The 18512-nt window shown below is 48.1% G+C and overlaps 1 protein-coding gene across 1 annotated transcript in view; it reads right to left on the bottom strand.

Moving 5' to 3' along the window:
* The window catches only part of LOC144123813 (ABC transporter G family member 23-like), a 193013-nt gene extending 174895 nt beyond the window's left edge, over positions 1-18118 (bottom strand). The window contains exons 1-2 of the mRNA XM_077656555.1: positions 18011-18118; positions 2172-2325 (exon numbers count right to left, since the gene is read on the bottom strand). Coding sequence (XP_077512681.1) covers positions 2172-2180 — 9 coding nt within the window. The 5' untranslated portion in view covers positions 2181-2325; positions 18011-18118. The remainder of the gene's footprint in view (positions 1-2171; positions 2326-18010) is intronic.
* Positions 18119-18512: the final 394 nt, after the last annotated feature.

Raw genomic sequence — 18512 nt, 5'->3', positions numbered from 1 at the left:
CTTATGCCAGCAGGACTCTGTCTAAAGCTGAAGCGAACTACTCGGCAACAGAAAAAGAATGCCTTGCAGTTGTATGGGCGGTTGTGAAATTCCGCCCTTACTTGTACGCTCGCCCCTTTCAAGTCGTTAGCGACCATCACTCTCTCTGTTGGCTGACGAACTTAAAGGACCCTTCAGGGAGACTCGCGCGTTGGAGCCTTCGGTTACAAGAGTTCGATATGACGGTTATTTACAAATCCGGAAAGAAGCATGAGGATGCTGACTGCCTTTCGCGAGCACCAGTCGGACCCTCCACAATGACCCATGATGACACTGCTTTTTTAGGAGTCATAGATGACGCAACTCTTGCCCAACAGCAGAGAGAAGACCAGGAATTGCTCCCCCTTATTGGTTTCTTGGAGAAGCGAACTACGGATGTGCCTAAGATTTTCGCCCGCAGCCTACGTCATTCTTTCTTCGCAACGACGTAATTTACAAGAACTTCCGTCCTGGGGGGAACAGTCATCTACTCGTCGTCCCAACAGCTCTTCGCACGGAAATCTTGCAAGCGTGTCACGACGAGCCAACCGCCGGCCTCCTAGGCTACACCCGCACGTTGGCTAGAGTACAGCGCGGATACTACTGGCCGAAACTACCGGCGACAGTGAAGCACTATGTACGGACGTGCGTAGAGTGCCAACGTCGTAAATCACCCCCTGAAAAACCAGCCGGTCTACTCCACCCTCTTCAAGTGCCAAAGACACCTTTCAAGCAAATTGGCATGGACCTCCTAGGACCATTTCCGACGTCTACTGCCGGGAATAAATAGATAATTGTCGCCACCGATTATCTAACTCGCTAAGCGGAGACAAAGGCTCTGCCCAGGGGTACCGCCGCCGAAGCAGCTCGGTTCTTTTTTGTGAACATTGTCCTCAGGCATGGCGCTCCGGCACTCATTATAACTGACCGAGGAACTGCCTTTACGGCCGAGCTTTTGGAAACCGTTCTCCGCCTCAGCGGTACCAGTCATCGTAAAGCGACGGCCTATCACCCCCAAACCAATGGATTGACGGAACGCCTCAATAAGACAATCGCGGACATGCTCTGTATGTACGTGGACGTAGACCACAAGAATTGGGACGAAATTCTTCCCTACGTCACGTTCGCCTACAATACGGCACAAAAAGACACCACTCGCATGACGCCTTTCAGCCTTCTTCATGGCTGACCAGTGACAACTATGCTAGATGCCATGCTGCTCCCGAATGCCGACGGCGACGATGTCGATCAGGACGCCGAGGAATTCGCACAGCGCGCCGAGGAAGCTCGCCAACTAGCGCGTGTGCGCATCAGAACTCAGCAGGAGGCTGACGCACGACGCTACAATCTTAGCCACAGACATGTCATGTATGAACCTGGCGACAAAGTGTGGGTCTGGACGCCTATTCGCCGTCGTGGACTCTCCGAAAAATTATTACGGCGGTACTTCGGGCCCTATGTTGTGCTGTGACGTTTAACTGACGGCACGTATGAGGTGGTGCCGGACGGGTTATAAATATCCAAGCGATGCCAGCAACAAGTCGACGTCGTCCATGTTGTACGTATGAAGCCGCACAACTCGGACCGATCTTGACCTCCTACTTCCTTTTGTTACCATCGAGACGATGCTTCCTGAGGAGAGGGGCAAATGCCGCATGCAAGAAGACGCCAAAGATGAAGACTTGGTCTACGAGCGCGAGGCAAGAAGAAGAAGCTGAAGAGCGCAGGGACTTTTTCTGGTTAACCAGTAAACCGTTTTACCTTCAGCTCTCCTCGTGGTTCTACCGAGTCCTGACAATATTATATATATATATATATATATATATATATATATATATATATATATATATATATATATATATATATATATATATATATGTGTGTGTGTAATCTTGCGAAGAACTTAAAAACCTATTTAAGCAGAAATCCATCCCTGCGGTGCGGACCGGGTGCAGACTATATACCTAAGCGAAAACTTTTTTTACTTTAAGGCGAAATCTAGCGCCGTGTGGACTACACACCAGGCGAGGACTATGGTCCGGAACATTTTCAAGAGAAGACATGATACATAATAACATACACAGACGTAAGACTACATGAGACATTTAAGCCATAAAACAAAGACCCTTGTGATATATTCCGGGGGAACGCACCTGAGGCATGAAGCCGACCGCAGGTCCCGGGACGAGGCCCTTGTGCAGCTCCTTGCCGAAGATGAGCACCGAGCCGGAGCTTGGCTTGCTCAGGCCCACCAGGCACTTGAGCAGGCTCGTCTTGCCGCAGCCGCTGGCGCCCAGCAACCCGTAGCTGCGCAGACCCAAGTCCGTTAGGACCAAGTGTATGAACAAGTGATGTTCAATTAGGGGATCCTTCGCGCTTTTAGAAAATTTTCGACCCAAAATTAGGCCTAAAGGGAGGAGATGAGTGTGATTAGTTCTAAGGGAATATTGGGAATTTGCGGGGAAATCATTAAATTTTTTTCGGCAGGGCATGTTTTCGGCTAAAGGCATAGCAAGGCGCGAACTTGGCTCCAAAGACAGATAAGAAAGAAAGGGAACGGTACAGTCAATTCGTCTGCTCCCACTGATCCTTGGCGAAGGTTTTTTACGTGCCCTATCGTTTCCAGAGAGCCGCGATAAAAGATTGCTAGGTAATGCTGGTACGCCGGTCAGCACTGTCCCACACTGTCGGCTTATCTCCGACAGCGCGTTGACAATTCTCTCCGCGGCGAGTGACGTGCGCGCCGCCATCTTGACAACGCTATTGGAGATTTTTAATATAGCAAAAGCGTATTAGTCAAGGTTAGTCGGTACAAAATTGAGCTATCTTGTGGACTGTGCTACATCGGACAAACCGGCAGGTGCGTGAATCAACGCTTAAGAGAACATGAACGCTCATTCGCACCACCCCCCAAAACTAATTTTGCCTTACATTGGCTACCCGCTGCGGTGGCTCAGTGGTTAGGGCGCTCGACTACTAATTCGGAGTTCTCGGGCTCAAACCCGACCGCGGCGGCTGCGTTTTTATGGAGGAAAAACGCTAAGGCGCCCGTGTGCTGTGCGATGTTAATGCACGTTAAAGACCCCCAGGTGTTCGAAATCATCCCGGAGCCCTCCACTACGGCACCTCTTTCTTCCTTTCTTTCACTCTCTCCTTTCCCCCTTCCCTTATGGTGCGGTTCGGGTGTCCAAAGATATACGAGACAGATACTGCGCCATTTCCTTTCCCCAAAAACCAATTAATATTATTATTACATTGGCTTGAGTACCTTTCTGTACGACAACAGTATAGCACAGGCATAGAGACCAGCGCACGCGGGAAATAGATGAAGCGTTCCTGATTCATGAAAGCAAGAAAAGTGCGTGAGCAAGCCATCTCTTGCACTCACTCAAGAAGAAATTGATTACCTTAGCGGCTGAGTCAATAGTGCTGGTTTTACCTCTTTCCTCCTTTCCTTCTGTTTTGTTGACGCACCCAATCAGCGATGCAATGCCACACGTTGTTTGTGCTTAGCTTGTCATGCTGATTGCGCTATCACAGCAATAAAACCATCAGTCGTAAGTCAGCGCCTGTGTCTGTCCGTTCCTTTAGTACCGTCTTTTTGCGCTGTACTTTTTCCTGCGTTTGAATATAGCATACGCAGTCACACGCAAAAGCATAGCGAACGCTATAAAACAGCGTCCTTCGTACTGCGCATGCGCCAAACGCTATTTCACATCGAGGTTTAACGTACGTGCGCGTCACGTACGCGCTTTTTCGAATTTAGCGTGCTTGCTCTTGCGTACGCTAGGAAAAGTAGCGTTGTCAATATGGCGGCGCCCACGTCACCCGCTTCGGAGAGAATTCGTCAATGTTTTTAGGCATATTCATTGCATTTAAATGGTACACGTGATATTTGCTTTGTTTCGTCTCGCCGACAGAAGAATGACAAATAAGCTTGCCCTATTTTTGATTCTGTGTGACGATTCCACCGTTCTTAACACTAACAAGAAACCGTCGACTGTGGATTGGCTTGGTTTGAATTTTTACGACAGGTGGTGATAGCCTTGCCAAACGCAATCGTTTTGGCGGTAGGCAGAAGGGTCCGAATGGCCTCAAAATGACGTTTTTTAAAACCTTGCTCGGTTCAATTACCGAAAAGAAATTAGGCCCTGACTCGACTGAACCGGTGATGAACTGGCTATCTACTCGCTACGACTTGGATAACATTGGCTACACCAGATGACGCCACTGCTGCCAGCGCTATCGTTGCGTTCGGTTTGGCATACGATAAACTTGAAGTGCTCATGCGATTTCCAGCGTAACCTCCCGTTAAATCCTTGCGTATAACGTACGTAAGCGCTCATACGCTATACGCGTCGAGCACCGCCCATAGGGGCGCCACTGAAAGCCACCTAGCGGCCGCCGTATAAAACACAGACGGGGCACTTTCCCCGGCTTCCCCATTGCTGCAGCAAGCATGGCTGAAGATCGCACATGTGATTTGTCGTTTGTGCGCTTGTACGAAGATTATTTCTGCGGAGACAGCTTCCGAAAAGGAAGTCAACTGTTTGAAAGTGGACATGTGTTCGACCTCACAGCTGTATGGGACGACCCGATCCGCATCCATGCAAAATGCTTGCCGCAAACAAGTATGACAAAGCCCGGCTACGACGTGGAGCTGATCGTGAGTACATCGCTTCATTAAATCTGCGTCTACGCTTAAGCGATGTGTTTGGAAAAAAATCGCATAGGTCCACTTTTTTTTTCTGGAGTGTGCAACTGGTGCCTGCCTCGCAAGCCCATTCGAACAGACATAAATAAAGCAGCGCGTGGCGAACGTTTCGGCGACACGTTTGTAAAGAGGCGCATGCTGAACGCTGATCGCCAACGATTTTCACCGCCTTATGTGTTTGCAGAAAGATTGCATAGGCCCATTTTATATCTCTGCAATGAGCAACTGGTGCCTGCCTCGCACGCCTGATCGAGCGGCCAGCAGTAAAGCCGCGCGCGGCAAACGCTGTGATCTGTCGTTGGATTAGCGATAGAGCGCCATTTGTAGCTAAAATTATTTTTGATCTGGCGCTTGTTTTTGCAGAGACCGCCTCCCTGTACACTTTCTCCTCTCGATCTGCGCTCCCAGAGTAGTAAAATTTTAAATTGTGGGTTTCAATGACCCGAACAGACACAGACACACGTGCTATGAGGGATGCTGTAGTGGATGGAGCTCTCCAGATTCAGTGCCCAGCCCCCGAGCCACCGCGGTGGGTGAAAAGCGCACACATCACGGTTCCGGCATGATCGATTACTCTTATGCTGAAACTGAAGTCAGTATGGTAAACAGTTGTTTTTGCAAGAGGTACCTCCTTGCGTTGTCGGGTTCTGTCTTTTTCGCGCTGGCTACGCGCCTAGCTCATATCACAAGCCGAGCTTGGTCTCAACAAAAAGAATGCTTCATTGCATCGAGTAGTTTTTACTGACCAACTCAACCTGCATACAAAGCGATCGTTTCTTTCCGTGTAATTAGAGCCAATGCTCTAATTTACCATGCTTTGATTGAAATTGAGCATAAAATGTTTTATTATTATTGGCACGTTCCAGAGCTCGCCCTCGAAGATGCAGTTTTAACCTGCGAGGCAGGGATTGGAGGCCGCTGCAAGCATATAGCAGCAGTTGTACACTATGTGAACTGTACGCTAAACAAGTCGTGCACAAGTGACCCAAGAAACTGGGGAACACCCTCTGTAGAGTCTGGCCATTTATAAAAAGGAGCCTGCCCGGACAACATCCTTGGACGAGCGTTCCTTTGCCACCAGCTGCTCCACCTGCTCAGGCCGCGACTGCAGTTGTTGCACCGCTTTGTGGACTGTGGGGCGAAGACTGCTCACTAGTTGCAGCAATTCGCCACGAGCTCTGTGAGAGTGAGCGAACAATCTGACGAACAAGAGGCAGCCCGTTCACCGACCCCAAAAGTCACTCGAGGCAATGTGCGCACTTGAGCACTGCCCCATTGTAGTGAACCATTGTGCCACAATGAAAACGAAATGGAGTTTTACATAGGGCATGTAATGTCAACGCTAGAGGAAATTGCAGATAGAGAAATGAAAACACGAGAACCCAAAAGGGATGCGATCTTCTGGAAAAATATGCGCGCCATTCGCATTTTTGCAAGCAGCAAGGCACACACCATTCTGAGGTCCAGGCGGCAGCTTGCTGAAGTGGCTGAAGGGCTTTTGAACGAGAAAAGTTTTTAGTCACCAGCTACAGCCTACGGTGTTGCTTTAGAAGCGGTAGCAGTGACAACACTTGCCAATGAGGTTGGGGCAGAGGTTCACAAGTGCGGTTTGTCTGTGATGTTGGAGCAGCCATGGCTCTGCTGCACACCTGATGGAATTGCCTCTAAAGAATGAAAGGAATTTTTGCTCAAAGTGAAATCCCCTTTTACATACAGAAATCAAGCAACTGTGGACTTTGAGAACAAGGTTTGCAATGAGCCATACCTGCTGCTCAGTGGTACATTACTCGAACTGAAGAAAACGCACATGTATTTTACCCAAGCTCAGGTGTCACTCTATGTGCTGGGCCTTGAACTGTTATTTCTGTATATTCTAATAATCAGCAAATCACCGTGAGGGTTCCTGTGGACAAAGACTTTCTGTGCGCATCTATCTACAAGCTGGAGAAATTCTATTTCTCACAGTTGCTGCCCGTTTTATCAAGAGCAGCAAGCTCCGGGGCATGTTGATTGGGACACACAGGAGCTTGCTTAGTGTTGAAGTTTTTATTATAACCTTTATAAAATAAACACATTTTCACAGTTCACATCAATGTTTTTTTATTCACAAACAAGAAAAATATTACATTCACTCTCTTTTCACAATATGATACCTTCACCAGATCAATAGGCCATACATTTGCCATCTATGGCTGCTCTTTTGGTTTAATAACTTGCTTGTGAAGATTTGTGAGCACACCACACATGTCGATTAATTTTGCAGCATGTGGGACCAAATCTACTGAGAGTTTCTCAAAAAGTATGCGGTAAATCTTCATTCGTTGAATACATCGTTCAACATGTAACCTAGCAATCGCAACCCTATAAGTTTCGAAAACCTCTTCCCTAGTGAACGGCTCATTAGGAGGGGCAAACACTGGCATCTGGAATTTAACACCACGGTCTGCCAGCTGACTTCTTATTTGGGGAAACCCTTTGTCTGCCATGATAATGTCACCTGGATTCAAAAGATGTAAAATTCCACTATCTGTTGTTATTAAGGAATTTGTGGCACGGCCACCATAAGGTCTGGAGAGAAAGCTAATTATTCCGCTTAGTGTGATGCCAACAAGAAAATTCACTGTATAGCAGCTTTTGTAACTAGAGAACATGAGTACTTTCTCATGCACTGTAGCTGGCGCAGAGCAAGGGACCTCATTAACACCTCTTTTTGGGCTAGTTGGTGCATACTTGATTTAGAGAAAACCTAGGGCAAAAAACATGCAACCACAAAGACAGAACAGACGAGACACAAGCGCTTGTGTCTCGTCTGTTCTGTCTTTGTGGTTGCATGTTTTTTGCGCTAGGTTTTCTCTAAATCAAGGGACCTCAGTACAATCAATTATGACTCGACACTGGCTGTAGTGCGGTTTGAAGCATTCTGGCATTATTAGTTTATTCGTTTACCGTGAATATGCTATCACAGTGTCAACGAAGCTGACGGTTGTTCTATTTCCTCCTTATATATGCCCTTTTGTCGATGCACGGTGTGCACGGCAGGAAGAGGAAAAAGCATCAAGCATATAGTTGTGGTGGCAGATAAGTGGCACTTACTTGTGTCTCGGCATCGCACCCTATCATACAGCACAAGAAAAGATTTGACAAGTCACCGCGTGAAGCCCATGTGCAAGAATCTCTATGTATCTGCACCTGCACAAATATAGGAGCACAATGTAATCTGCCAGACAATTATACCCTTTCTGCTTGCAGTGAAAAGTGCAATGCAGTGCAACCAAGCTTCACATTGTAAAAACAAGCTGAGACAGAGAGAAAAGCCCTGGCTACTCTGCAAATTACAAAACCCTACACAGCCCCTCACAAACCGCCTGACACCCTTACGTTTACGAGCTCCATTCTGCTCTGGCCTGTCCTAGCTGCCTTGAACCCTACACAAACCTTTAAAGCAGCCTGAAAACTGAGAAATATAGATACATAATTAATATTGTTATTATGATCAGCATGGGCTAGGCACTTCTCTTGAGGCAGGAATGCATATTAATATTGAAATGGTAGATATAGTCAGCATGCCTCCCTTTTTCTTTAATTTGGTGAACACAAAAGATTGCTCTGTAACTGTTGGGGCAGTGATACGTACACTCTTCTTTGTGAGCTCCAAACCACCGTTTGCAGAGTGTTCTTCCTCGGGAAGGTCTACAGGAGCAGGATCACTAGTTCTTTGCAGCTCACGTGACCGCAACCTGCTGTTGGTATATTGACTTCAAGGTGTAGATTCCACTTACCAAGTTTTTATATAAGCAAGCAACTGGTTAGCCATGACCAACCTGTAAATTTAACATGCTCTTGAACACACTTGGAGAAACTTCAGTGTCTACTTCTATCTGTCCCAGAAATGAGGTACAACATAGGTCATGTTTGTTGAAGCAGCCGTTCATTGCCACCCAGCAAAGAAGCTTTTGAACCTTACTAAACGAAGAAATTGAGAGAAAAATGGCCAATAAACAAGCTAACAAAACATTGGCCCAGATTAAAAGATGTAAGAGTCAACATGCTATTCCAGAAAACATGCGCATACCAGTAAAATACCATGGCATATGGAGAGCACAAACAATTATGAGAGCAGTGTGTTATGACCAAAACACCTGATATCCATGCCACTGTCCAGGGTACTCAGGTTTATTGGTTTTAGCTCGCCTGCCTGAGGATTCGGCAGCACAGCATTGCTGCAATGATTAAATCTTTCATGTTTCCTCGTACTTCTCACATTTGACGCTAGTGTACCACAACTGCACTGCGTAAGGAAGATTACATTTTCTGCATGGCTTAACTAGAACAATATGCAGCATTGAACATGTTTGTTTAAACTATGTGCATAAACACTGTAAAAAAATCAGAAACTAAAGAATAGACATCATAAACGCACTTGTCCTTTCTGCACGTCCCACTTCAAGTTAAGCTACATTTAGCTGTCAGTAAACCACACAATGATTTTTTTGTTTATGGGGATGTAACGTCCCAAATCGACTCAGGCTATGAGGGACGCCGTAGTGAAGGACTCCGGAAACTTCGACCACCTGGAGTTCTTTAACGTGCACTGACATCGCACAGTACATGGGCCTCTAGAATTTCGCCTCCATCGAAATTCGACCACCGCGGCCGGGATCGAACCCGCGTCTTTCGGGCCAGCAGTCGAGCGCCATAACCACTCAACCACCGCGGCAGCTAAACCACACAATGAATAAAGGGCACACAGCGTCTCTAACATTACGTGGCGCGTCAGTTACAACTGGAGGAGGAAGCACTGTTTGCTTCATGGGTTTTGCGGCAAGTGTTCACAATTATGGCAACTGACAGTTCTGGGTCCGAAGTTATTGCAAATATTTACTATGAAGCAGGTTACAGGATAAAGAATACCTTTGTTTTTTGTTGGTAGCAACCTCGTTTTCTTGACAGATTTTTTCTACCCAAGAAAAGTGCCTTTTCTCGCATGATTGGTGCTGTCTTTTCGTAACATGAGTTTTATTGTGTTTCTGTTTAAGTTTTCAGCTTTTCTGCAATGACCTAACAGGGAGTGGCTATTCATTGATACAATTTGTTTAAAGTTGAATGTCTTTTCTTTGTACTGTTGTTTTCCCTGGTTTTTATTTTGGTATTCAAGGATATTAGACTGATGTAAACAGGTCAAAATGGTCCAATCAGAAATTTATAAACCATGATGAGTAGAGCCATGGCAGTCAGCACGAAACATTCAATGACACAACTTAAACAAATGCAAAACAGCTCGGTATGGACTGGAAACCCTACCAGTCTGATTGGTTATCACGTTATGTGGCAGCTTTGGCTAAATAAGCTTAAATTTGGAATTTTGTGCACACTGTATTAGTCAAAAGGCTGGCATCCCAGCTTTTTTGCCTCATCTGGCATCATGCGACAAGTTTCGTAACATTATGCCATGTAATTTACCTGACTTGCGTAACCTGGGTTGAAACAAAAATCAGCAAAGAAACCACAAAGAAAATTACCTTTGATACGTACCTCTCAGATGACCGTGAATTCGAGCATCTGTAAGCAGTTGTAAATACTGTAGGTAGATATGATGAGCTCCCCGGGTCATTTGGTTTTTCGCCATTCACGAAATGCTAGCTGCAGAATCTGCTGTTTTTGGTAGGCTCCCAAGGGCTCCCATCTTTGCTAAATCTGGAAGAAATGAAAGCAAACGTACGGCAACGATTAAGTTGCAAGAAGTGTTAGTCAAAAATGAATCCAGGCGAATATATTTTTAAAACTTCCCACGAACTTACAACCAACTGCTTTCCAATTACACACAAACCAATGTGAGGCTAAAGCAAGGTAACCTGAAGTAAAAGCCACAATCATGACATATTTTCCGCCTCAGAATCAAACCACCACAACGCTGTTACACGTGCACGAATATGTCGACTTCATGCCATCTAGAAACAGCAAGATTTACGCAAATACACGGAAGGAACGACATTCCGTAACAAGGCGAAAATTTTGAGCCATCTGTGCAAAATCTAGAGCGAGTAGCATGCGCATGCAGTAGCAACGCTTCACAGCTCAATTGCGCGTAGCTAAACACACAGCTACATATTGAATTCAGAAACGATCCAAAGCTACGCGTGAAACATGATGCGATCCGTGCTGCGTTCGCTTTGACAAAAAGCGCTGTGCACAAGACGCGCCATTAGCTATCAGTTGAGCCAACTGAAAAAACGAGCAACTTTCTTTCGCATGCCATGAAAGCAGCAGTCAGAATGAAATTACGATGCTTGACAGGGCATGATAGGACCATAGCAGCGGCATAAAAGCGCTGCAGTAAATATTACAAAAGGAACTAGACGATAGCAGCTAGCACTCACTTTTTTCTCCGGACGGCAACGATCCACTGTCTTCTTCGCTCCCGTTCGTAAGGGAGGCAAGTAAACTTGTAGAAGCGCGTTTCCGGGGAGCTTTTGTAGCTGTCCGAGCGCCCCACTACAGAACAGCTGTTTTTAGACATGATCCAGGCCATAAGTGACGGACATAAACCGAACGATCGCGATTTTCATGCGCCACAACCTTCAACTGCGTAGGAACCCAAGGTGAAAGGCCGCCGGAAGCGTGGCCTGCGTTTCATGGCGCCGACGACAGGCGGCGCGACCTCCGCAATGCTCAGAGCGTATGCTAAAGGTCTCTATTTTTCCTAGCGTACGCATGAGCACGCACGCTAAATTCGAAAAACAGCGTACGTAACGCGCACGTACGTTAAACCTCGATGTGAAATAGCGTTTGACGCATGGCAGTACGAAAGACGCTATTTTGTAGCGTTCGTTATGCCTTTGCGCATGTCTGCGTACGCTATACTAAATGTCTCCTCGTCTCAACGATATGGACAGAAGAATAACAATATTTTTGTATTAATTTTTTTTTACTTTACTTCGGCCCTTCAATGTCGCCTTTGCTTTCTGAAACTAGACGCGTGAATGATTTCTTGATTTCAGGTTCGTCGCGAATTTGCGACATTTGGCATTTTTTCCACATTGCCCATGTACAAGAGAATACATTGCAACTCAATGCGCTGAATATTTTCTAAGTTTTGCAGACACACAATGTGTATTACAGGCGGTTACAAGTACAGCTGGCTAAACGACGTGAGTTCTGCAAGAAAAATTGATGGGACACTTAAGCTCCGCCTTAAGGGTATGGCGCCATTGAGTAATGGGCTAATTCCCATATCTGCAGAAGGTCATTCTCTACTTTCACCGAACATGCACGGGAACCCTACTACCACTTCCTGCGCAATGGTGCAGCGGTTAAGCGAGGCACCACTGCCGTGCGATGGCGTGTGCTGCCAGCGGTGGGCTTTGTGCGGTCTATGTTGCTCTTCCCGGGCGACCATTTAACCGCCACGCTGGGAAGTTTGCACACTAGAGACTTTTTCCTGAGCGCATTTGCGTTCCGCTCCGCTGGTAGTTCCCCAGCAGAGCAGAAGCGCAACGTAGCGCGAGTAAAGCGTTTTAGCGCAGCGTCTCAAACGCCCGAATAAGCGTAGTAGCGCGGAGCACAGTGCAGCCCCACCTATTGGTGAAAAGCGGAGTTACGCTGAAACGAATATGAATCGCGTTTTCTGTTACTGTACTAAAATTGCTAAATAAAGGCATTATTTGTGTTTCTCGTATATATTTAAACAATAGTGGTCCTTACAATCCAATTTAAAGTATGTCGTGTTAGAAAAAAAAAACATTTGGCTTTGTGATGGTGATGTCAAGCCGAAGCCCCACGCCGCAATCTCACCAACTTGAACTCGTCCCCGAATGGCCTTGTCGCGGCCACTTCCCGCAGAAGGCAAAGATCTTCTTGCTAAAACATTTGCGCGGCTTCTTTGCTTGCAGGCGTGCTTGCGCCGCGTCCGTGCTCGATGAAGCCGACGCGCCAAAATTCGCACTGGACGCCGCCATGTTAGTCCTCGATGACCCTCACTGGCTGGGCACTCTCCGCTGGGAAGACCAGACAAGCGGGCGAGCGGGGAGCGCCGCAAACCCGCTGGCCGCCAGAGCGTTCTGCGCATGCGCACTGGCGCCCTCTCTCGTGCGCTCCGCTGGCCTCTGGCCCGCTCTGCTAGAAGTCTCTACTATCCGGTGGGCAGGTTACAATGACGTCACAATGTCACGTAATCTAGGTGGCCCACCTGTGTAAGGGATCTGTGGATGCCCGCGGCTTTGTGGGAACCATCCGTCCTTTTGTTGCTGCCCTCGCTAAATCCCTCGGTGTGTCGGCAAGAAGCCACCAAAGCGAGGTAGACGGACGTTAACTAGCCGGGGCCACGACAGAGGTAGGGGGAAGGAAGGGGGCATGTCTTCCCAGAACTCCTCGAGGTTCCCGTTTTGCGGCGACGATGCGGCTGCGCGCGGAGACACGAGCAGTGACCCTGTCGAAGCCGCCATACGCCGGCGGCCTCCCCCCCCCCCCCCCCCCGTCGTCGTCGTCCTAACAAAGACTGTCTAGGTTTTTTGAAGGGTCATCACCACCGGGCGAGACGGGTCCAGACGCTAGGGCTTGACCGGGAGCAATTAAGCGTAACGCACGGTCAGGAGCGGACGCGACTAGCAGGCGCCGCGGCGACTGCAACGCGCACGGACGTTGTATCCGAACAGTTTTGGGGGGAACGGGCTGGCTTAACGAAACGTAGCCGGACAAAAGGGATGCCGCCGCACGTTCACACCTGGACTCCATGTACGCGAAAACTCACGCGAACGCGAAGGCGACGGCGGCGGCGACGGCTGGCGTTCGCTCCGTCGCTTGTGGGCAACCTCCATGCAAGCGAAGGCGGCTGGCGACGCGAACCCGCGACGTGCGCAGCGGACTCCGTGCTATGCGCACTCAAGCTAAGAAACACGCCCGTAACCTGTTCTATCTCTTAAAATTTTGTTAGTGTGACTCCTAGTCAGGGCCAAAGGAATATTTCCTCTACGGCAGCGGTGTAGCGGCGGTGGAGATAGCCAAAGGAGTGCTTGCGGAGACGAAGTCACATCACGGGTTCACGGAGGAGGTGTGCTTTCGTTCGGTGCTTGTGCACTCCGGCTTAGTAAAAACACTCCCATAAACTGTTACCGCAGTTTGATTGTAAGTGAGCAAACTATAATTTACCAGTAAGAATGCGCGCCGCGAGTGTTTCTGCACAGTTGGAGCGCAGCGGCACGGTGGATCGAGCGCCGGTACCCGCGGCTCGACACGCATCTCTCCCTGCAGTACGCCCGCTTGCGTAGCCCGCTCCAAATGCTGTTAGCCCTCCGCACCCAACAAGTAGATTGTTTTAATTATTTAAATCATGCGGGTCTGCCTCTCAGCTACAAAACCAAATATTTTATCGACGGTGGCGATGACCAAGACGACGGGCGGGTTTCGTGAGATGTACCCGTGAGAAACCGTAGACAAACCGGAAACGGCTTTGGGGGGCTCTGGTTGGCCAGTCGCGTGGGGGACTTCCGGGCGACGAGCGAAATTTTCTGTGGGTGCAGATCCGAGCGACACGGCAAGCAACACATGCATTTTGCTTCGCGCGACGGCGTCGCTTGTCGCTTGCCGCCGTCGCCTTCGCGTTCGCGTGAGTTTTCGCGTACATGGAGTCCAGGCTTCAAAGGCAGCAGCGACATGGTTGGCGCCACTTTCCAGATTTTGGGGGACGCCTGTCAACAGTCGTCGCGAAGACGAGTAGTTTCTTACCCGCGGTGGTGGCGGCTCGGGTGAGATCGGTAATTGCCCTAACGCTGGGAACCGCCAGGGTCACGAGTTCTCAGGAAGCCGGCGACTCGTGAGAGTGGTTTTGATGTATTTTCATGTGTTTCTGTTTTTACTTTATAAGAGAAAAAGTTCAAGTAATACTTTGGAAGTATGGGGCGTGGCACGTAAACCTAGTGGGCCAATCATTTTGAGGGCCCACTCCCGGAATGCCATTTTCTTAAAGCAGTTTTGATGTTGCTTTCGTGCTGTGTATTTTAGGAAGAGGGTTTTGAACATTGCAGAACTGGAAAGCGTGCCATGCTGTTCGTAAACCAACCATGTGTTAGTATGTTTTGATTGGGTGGTGCAAAATGTGGGCTAGGCTCTGAGGTCTTTAAAACCGGGCCCCGGAGCCTGGAAAATTGTTCTGGGGTACGGTGAGATGTAATGCGTCTTCGGCTAAGCCGACTAGGTTAGCCAGTGTTAGCCAGTTCTATCTTTTATGGTTTAATCTTTTTCCCGGTTAAATTGTCTCGTATGCATCAACTTGTATGTAATGTAAATTTTTGTATGTAAAACTTCAAGTCGCACTCCCTTATTACCTGCGTCTTAATTCGTCGCAAGAGCGTCTCTGACGACGCATCCCTTGTGCGAAGAAGATAAACAACGCAAGCAAGACCAGACGACTTTACTACTGCCTCCTTGGTTGCTCTCTGAGCACCAGCTGCAAGTCATGATCGTGATTTTTCGCTCACAACGACGACGCCGGCAACGCCGACAATGGATTTTCTGCAAAACGGGGCATTTAACGCTATCGCGTTAATATGGTGTAGGACTATACAATTAAAGCCGCCGCTCTGGCTCAGTCGGTATGGCGCTCGGCTGCTGACACGAAAGACGCGGGTTCGATCCCGGCGGCGGCGGTCGAATTTCGATGAAGGCGAAATTCTAGAGGCCCGTGTACTGTACGATGTCAGTGGTGTGATGACACACCAGCTGAAATAAATCTCTGCAACCCTTCACTACAGCTTCCCTCATAGCCTGCGTTGATTTGGCACATTACGCCCGAATAAACAAATCGAAATCAGGACTATAAAATTGAGCGCGAGCCGTAAGCCTGTTCCGTTGGCTCGTGTAACAGTCTTGTGGAACCCGTCACATCCCCTCAACTGCGCATGGTTCCGACAAAAGAACCCGTGCTCTTCCATGTGAGGAGAAGAGGACGCAGTGGGATGAGGGAATGGAAGAAGAGAGGGGAGAGGCCTTGCGAAGTCTTTGCTGTACAGGAGTTCGTGCTTTTGTCAGCGGATTGACTCCCACGACTCCCATTTCAGCTTTCTTCGCGCAGCAATTGTCGCGATATTTTCTGGTAAGGCAGGCGTCCTCTAAATTACTGCACTGGCTAGAGCTTGAAGCACACGCTATTTGGGAGGAGGAACACGGCACCTTTGCGTCGGAATCATTTTCAACCCACTGTTTTGAACAGGCCTAACGAGGCGCAAATGCAAAATATCTGGAAATTGTGACAAACCAAAAAACCGAAAATTCACACCCAAACAAGAATTTCAAGCGCCTGATTTCGAGAGGCAAGACCCAAAGGAGAGTGCATAATTTTTATCCAGCAAATTTCCTTTCATTATTCCCCGAATTTCCCCGAGGTGGCCGAAATTATTCCGGAGCCCTCCACTACGGCACCTCTTTCTTCCTTTCTTCTTTCACTCCCTCCTTTATCCCTTTCCTTACGGTGCGGTTCAGATTTCCACCGATATATGAGACAGAAACTGCGCAATTTGCTTTCCACAAAACAAATTATTATTATTATTATTCCCCGAACAGATCTCACAATATAAGACACGAGGACTCGTTGAGCGCTGGCTGGACATTTTGCCCTCTTTTCCTCCGGGAGGCTTGCTCACTGTGGAGCCGCATATTCTGACTGGAAAGCGGTGGTCGTGGAGAACACGCCGATATCAAACTTGAAGCATTCCAGCTGCGTGTAAAAATGCGCGACACTACAGAAATTTCTTTAGACAGTCTGTAGACTTCCCATATACTTTTGCGAGAAAAGCCTATCTCCTTGGACCGTGGAGTAATGCCGCTTCGGCTGCGCGAGGGACAAAAGCGGCATTAGTTTTCCTTAGGGACACGGGTCTGGTGGACACGCTTTGATACTGATGTGTGTTTGTAAGTGTCGAGTGTGCTTGATTTCACCTTTCACCGGTTCTTTTTACCCTTTTCCTCTGTTATTAATCCTCCCCTTTCTTCTTCTCTTGTCTTCTCTGACCCTCATCTGGAGTATGGAGTAGCATGCTAGGCTAACAACCAGGCAGACCTCTCCTCTAATCATCCAATTCTCTCCTCCTCCTCGTCCTGCTGGTATAAACTTTCTATAGACAAATCCTATACATTATTCTACAGACAATACAAGTTCAATGGACAGTCCACAGACAATCTTTACGTTTATGGCAATACACATTTAGTAGACATTTGTCTATATACTATAAATAGACAAAAGGAAAAATCTATAGGAAGGCAACAGAGTCTTTAAGAAGTCTATAGAACGTCTATACACTCATTTATGGAGGTGGACGCTTGAGGGTTGAGCTTGAGATACTTTTACAACACCGGCATTTTTTCGACTAGTCGAAAAAGTTGAGCCCGACCGGCTTAGTTTTATCGTACACTTCACCGCCCAACCTATGTACTAAAAAGACGTGGTGGTGTCTCTGTTTCGCACGAAATACATACTGAAGAATTCCCTGCCTGAAGCGGCCATTGTTCTCACCTTAAGTTTCTGGAAGGAGTTAAAAAATAAACTTACGAAGTCGATTTCGGACTTTCAGGTAATTTAGTTTCTGTTGTGGACCGGCCAGAACATTCTGAGAGATTGGAGCTTGGGTCTCAAGTGCGTGATTTATTCTGCACGCTTTGCAATGATACTGCGCTTCAGCTTGGCAAATGTATTGTTCGCAGTTAAGCGATGAGAGGCCCGCTGAAAAGCTGCTCGCATTTCCATTAACAGATTAAGGTTGCAGGCCTTGAATTTGCATAGCAAAGAGGATTAGGAAAGAGCTCTCCACGCCATCTAGAAATGAACAGCGCTGAATTATAAACGACACCAGCAGCCCTGCATATGTTGGCAAACGAAAGATGGACGGCGACGAGGCATGAAGCAAAATTAATTAAAAAATTACGTTCTTATTCTATGCTCACGCAGATATACATAAACAAAGCTGGTCAGAAGAGGGCAAGAAAAGGCAGGGGGAAAAATTGGCAGTGCTTTGGCTCTGGTTAAACCTGGAGTGACGAGATAGCTACAGCTGGCTGAGTGGAACTTGGTCACGTGACGAACCACGTGATCAGCCACGGCGCCGCGCCGCCGGCAGCTGCTCCGCACCACGTGACCAACCACGTGACAGCGTGGCGGAGCCGCCACGCGGAAGGCTCGAAATGCTACCGTAATGCAGCTATCACTACAAGAAGAAACATGTCTTCGTGGCTTTCACAGGCGCAAGCGACCGTGCCTCTGCAGCTGGGCCAATCGGCCGAGCGGGAACTCACATGACTCCCTTGGGCACAGTCAGGTTGGCGCCGTCGATGACTGGCGGTGCGCGGCTGCTGTAGCGCAGCTTGAGGTCGCGCACGATCACGGCAGCTGGCAAGTCCGGTGCAGCCCTGGCAAGTACGAGGAGCGAGGCAGCAAACGTCAGTCTCCCATCTCCACTACGACAGGCCCGTTACGGCGTAACACGCTAGAGGTGCCGCATGCAGTGACGTCGCTACAACACTTTATGATAACGCGCCACTCTGAGGTGTACAAACACAGTGACGTCAAGCATCCTCTGCCAGAGAAGGAGAAAAATAAGAATGAACAAGCGAACTGCTCTCACCGAATCTCTCGTTACGCAGTGGCACAAAGGTGACCGTCCTGAGTAATTACTTCCTTGGCTCGAGGGAAGAGAGAAAAAATTGTCGGTGGTTTAGCTCTGGTTAAACCTGGAGTGACGCGATAGCTACACTTGGCCGAGTGGAACTCGCTCCGTCGAATTCACGTGGATTCACT

This window comes from Amblyomma americanum, chromosome 3 (genome assembly GCF_052857255.1).
Source record: "Amblyomma americanum isolate KBUSLIRL-KWMA chromosome 3, ASM5285725v1, whole genome shotgun sequence".
NCBI classification, from domain to species: Eukaryota; Metazoa; Arthropoda; class Arachnida; order Ixodida; family Ixodidae; genus Amblyomma; species Amblyomma americanum.
The sequence above is the reverse complement of the archived record's forward strand: the minus strand, read 5'-3'. Positions and strand labels throughout refer to the sequence as shown.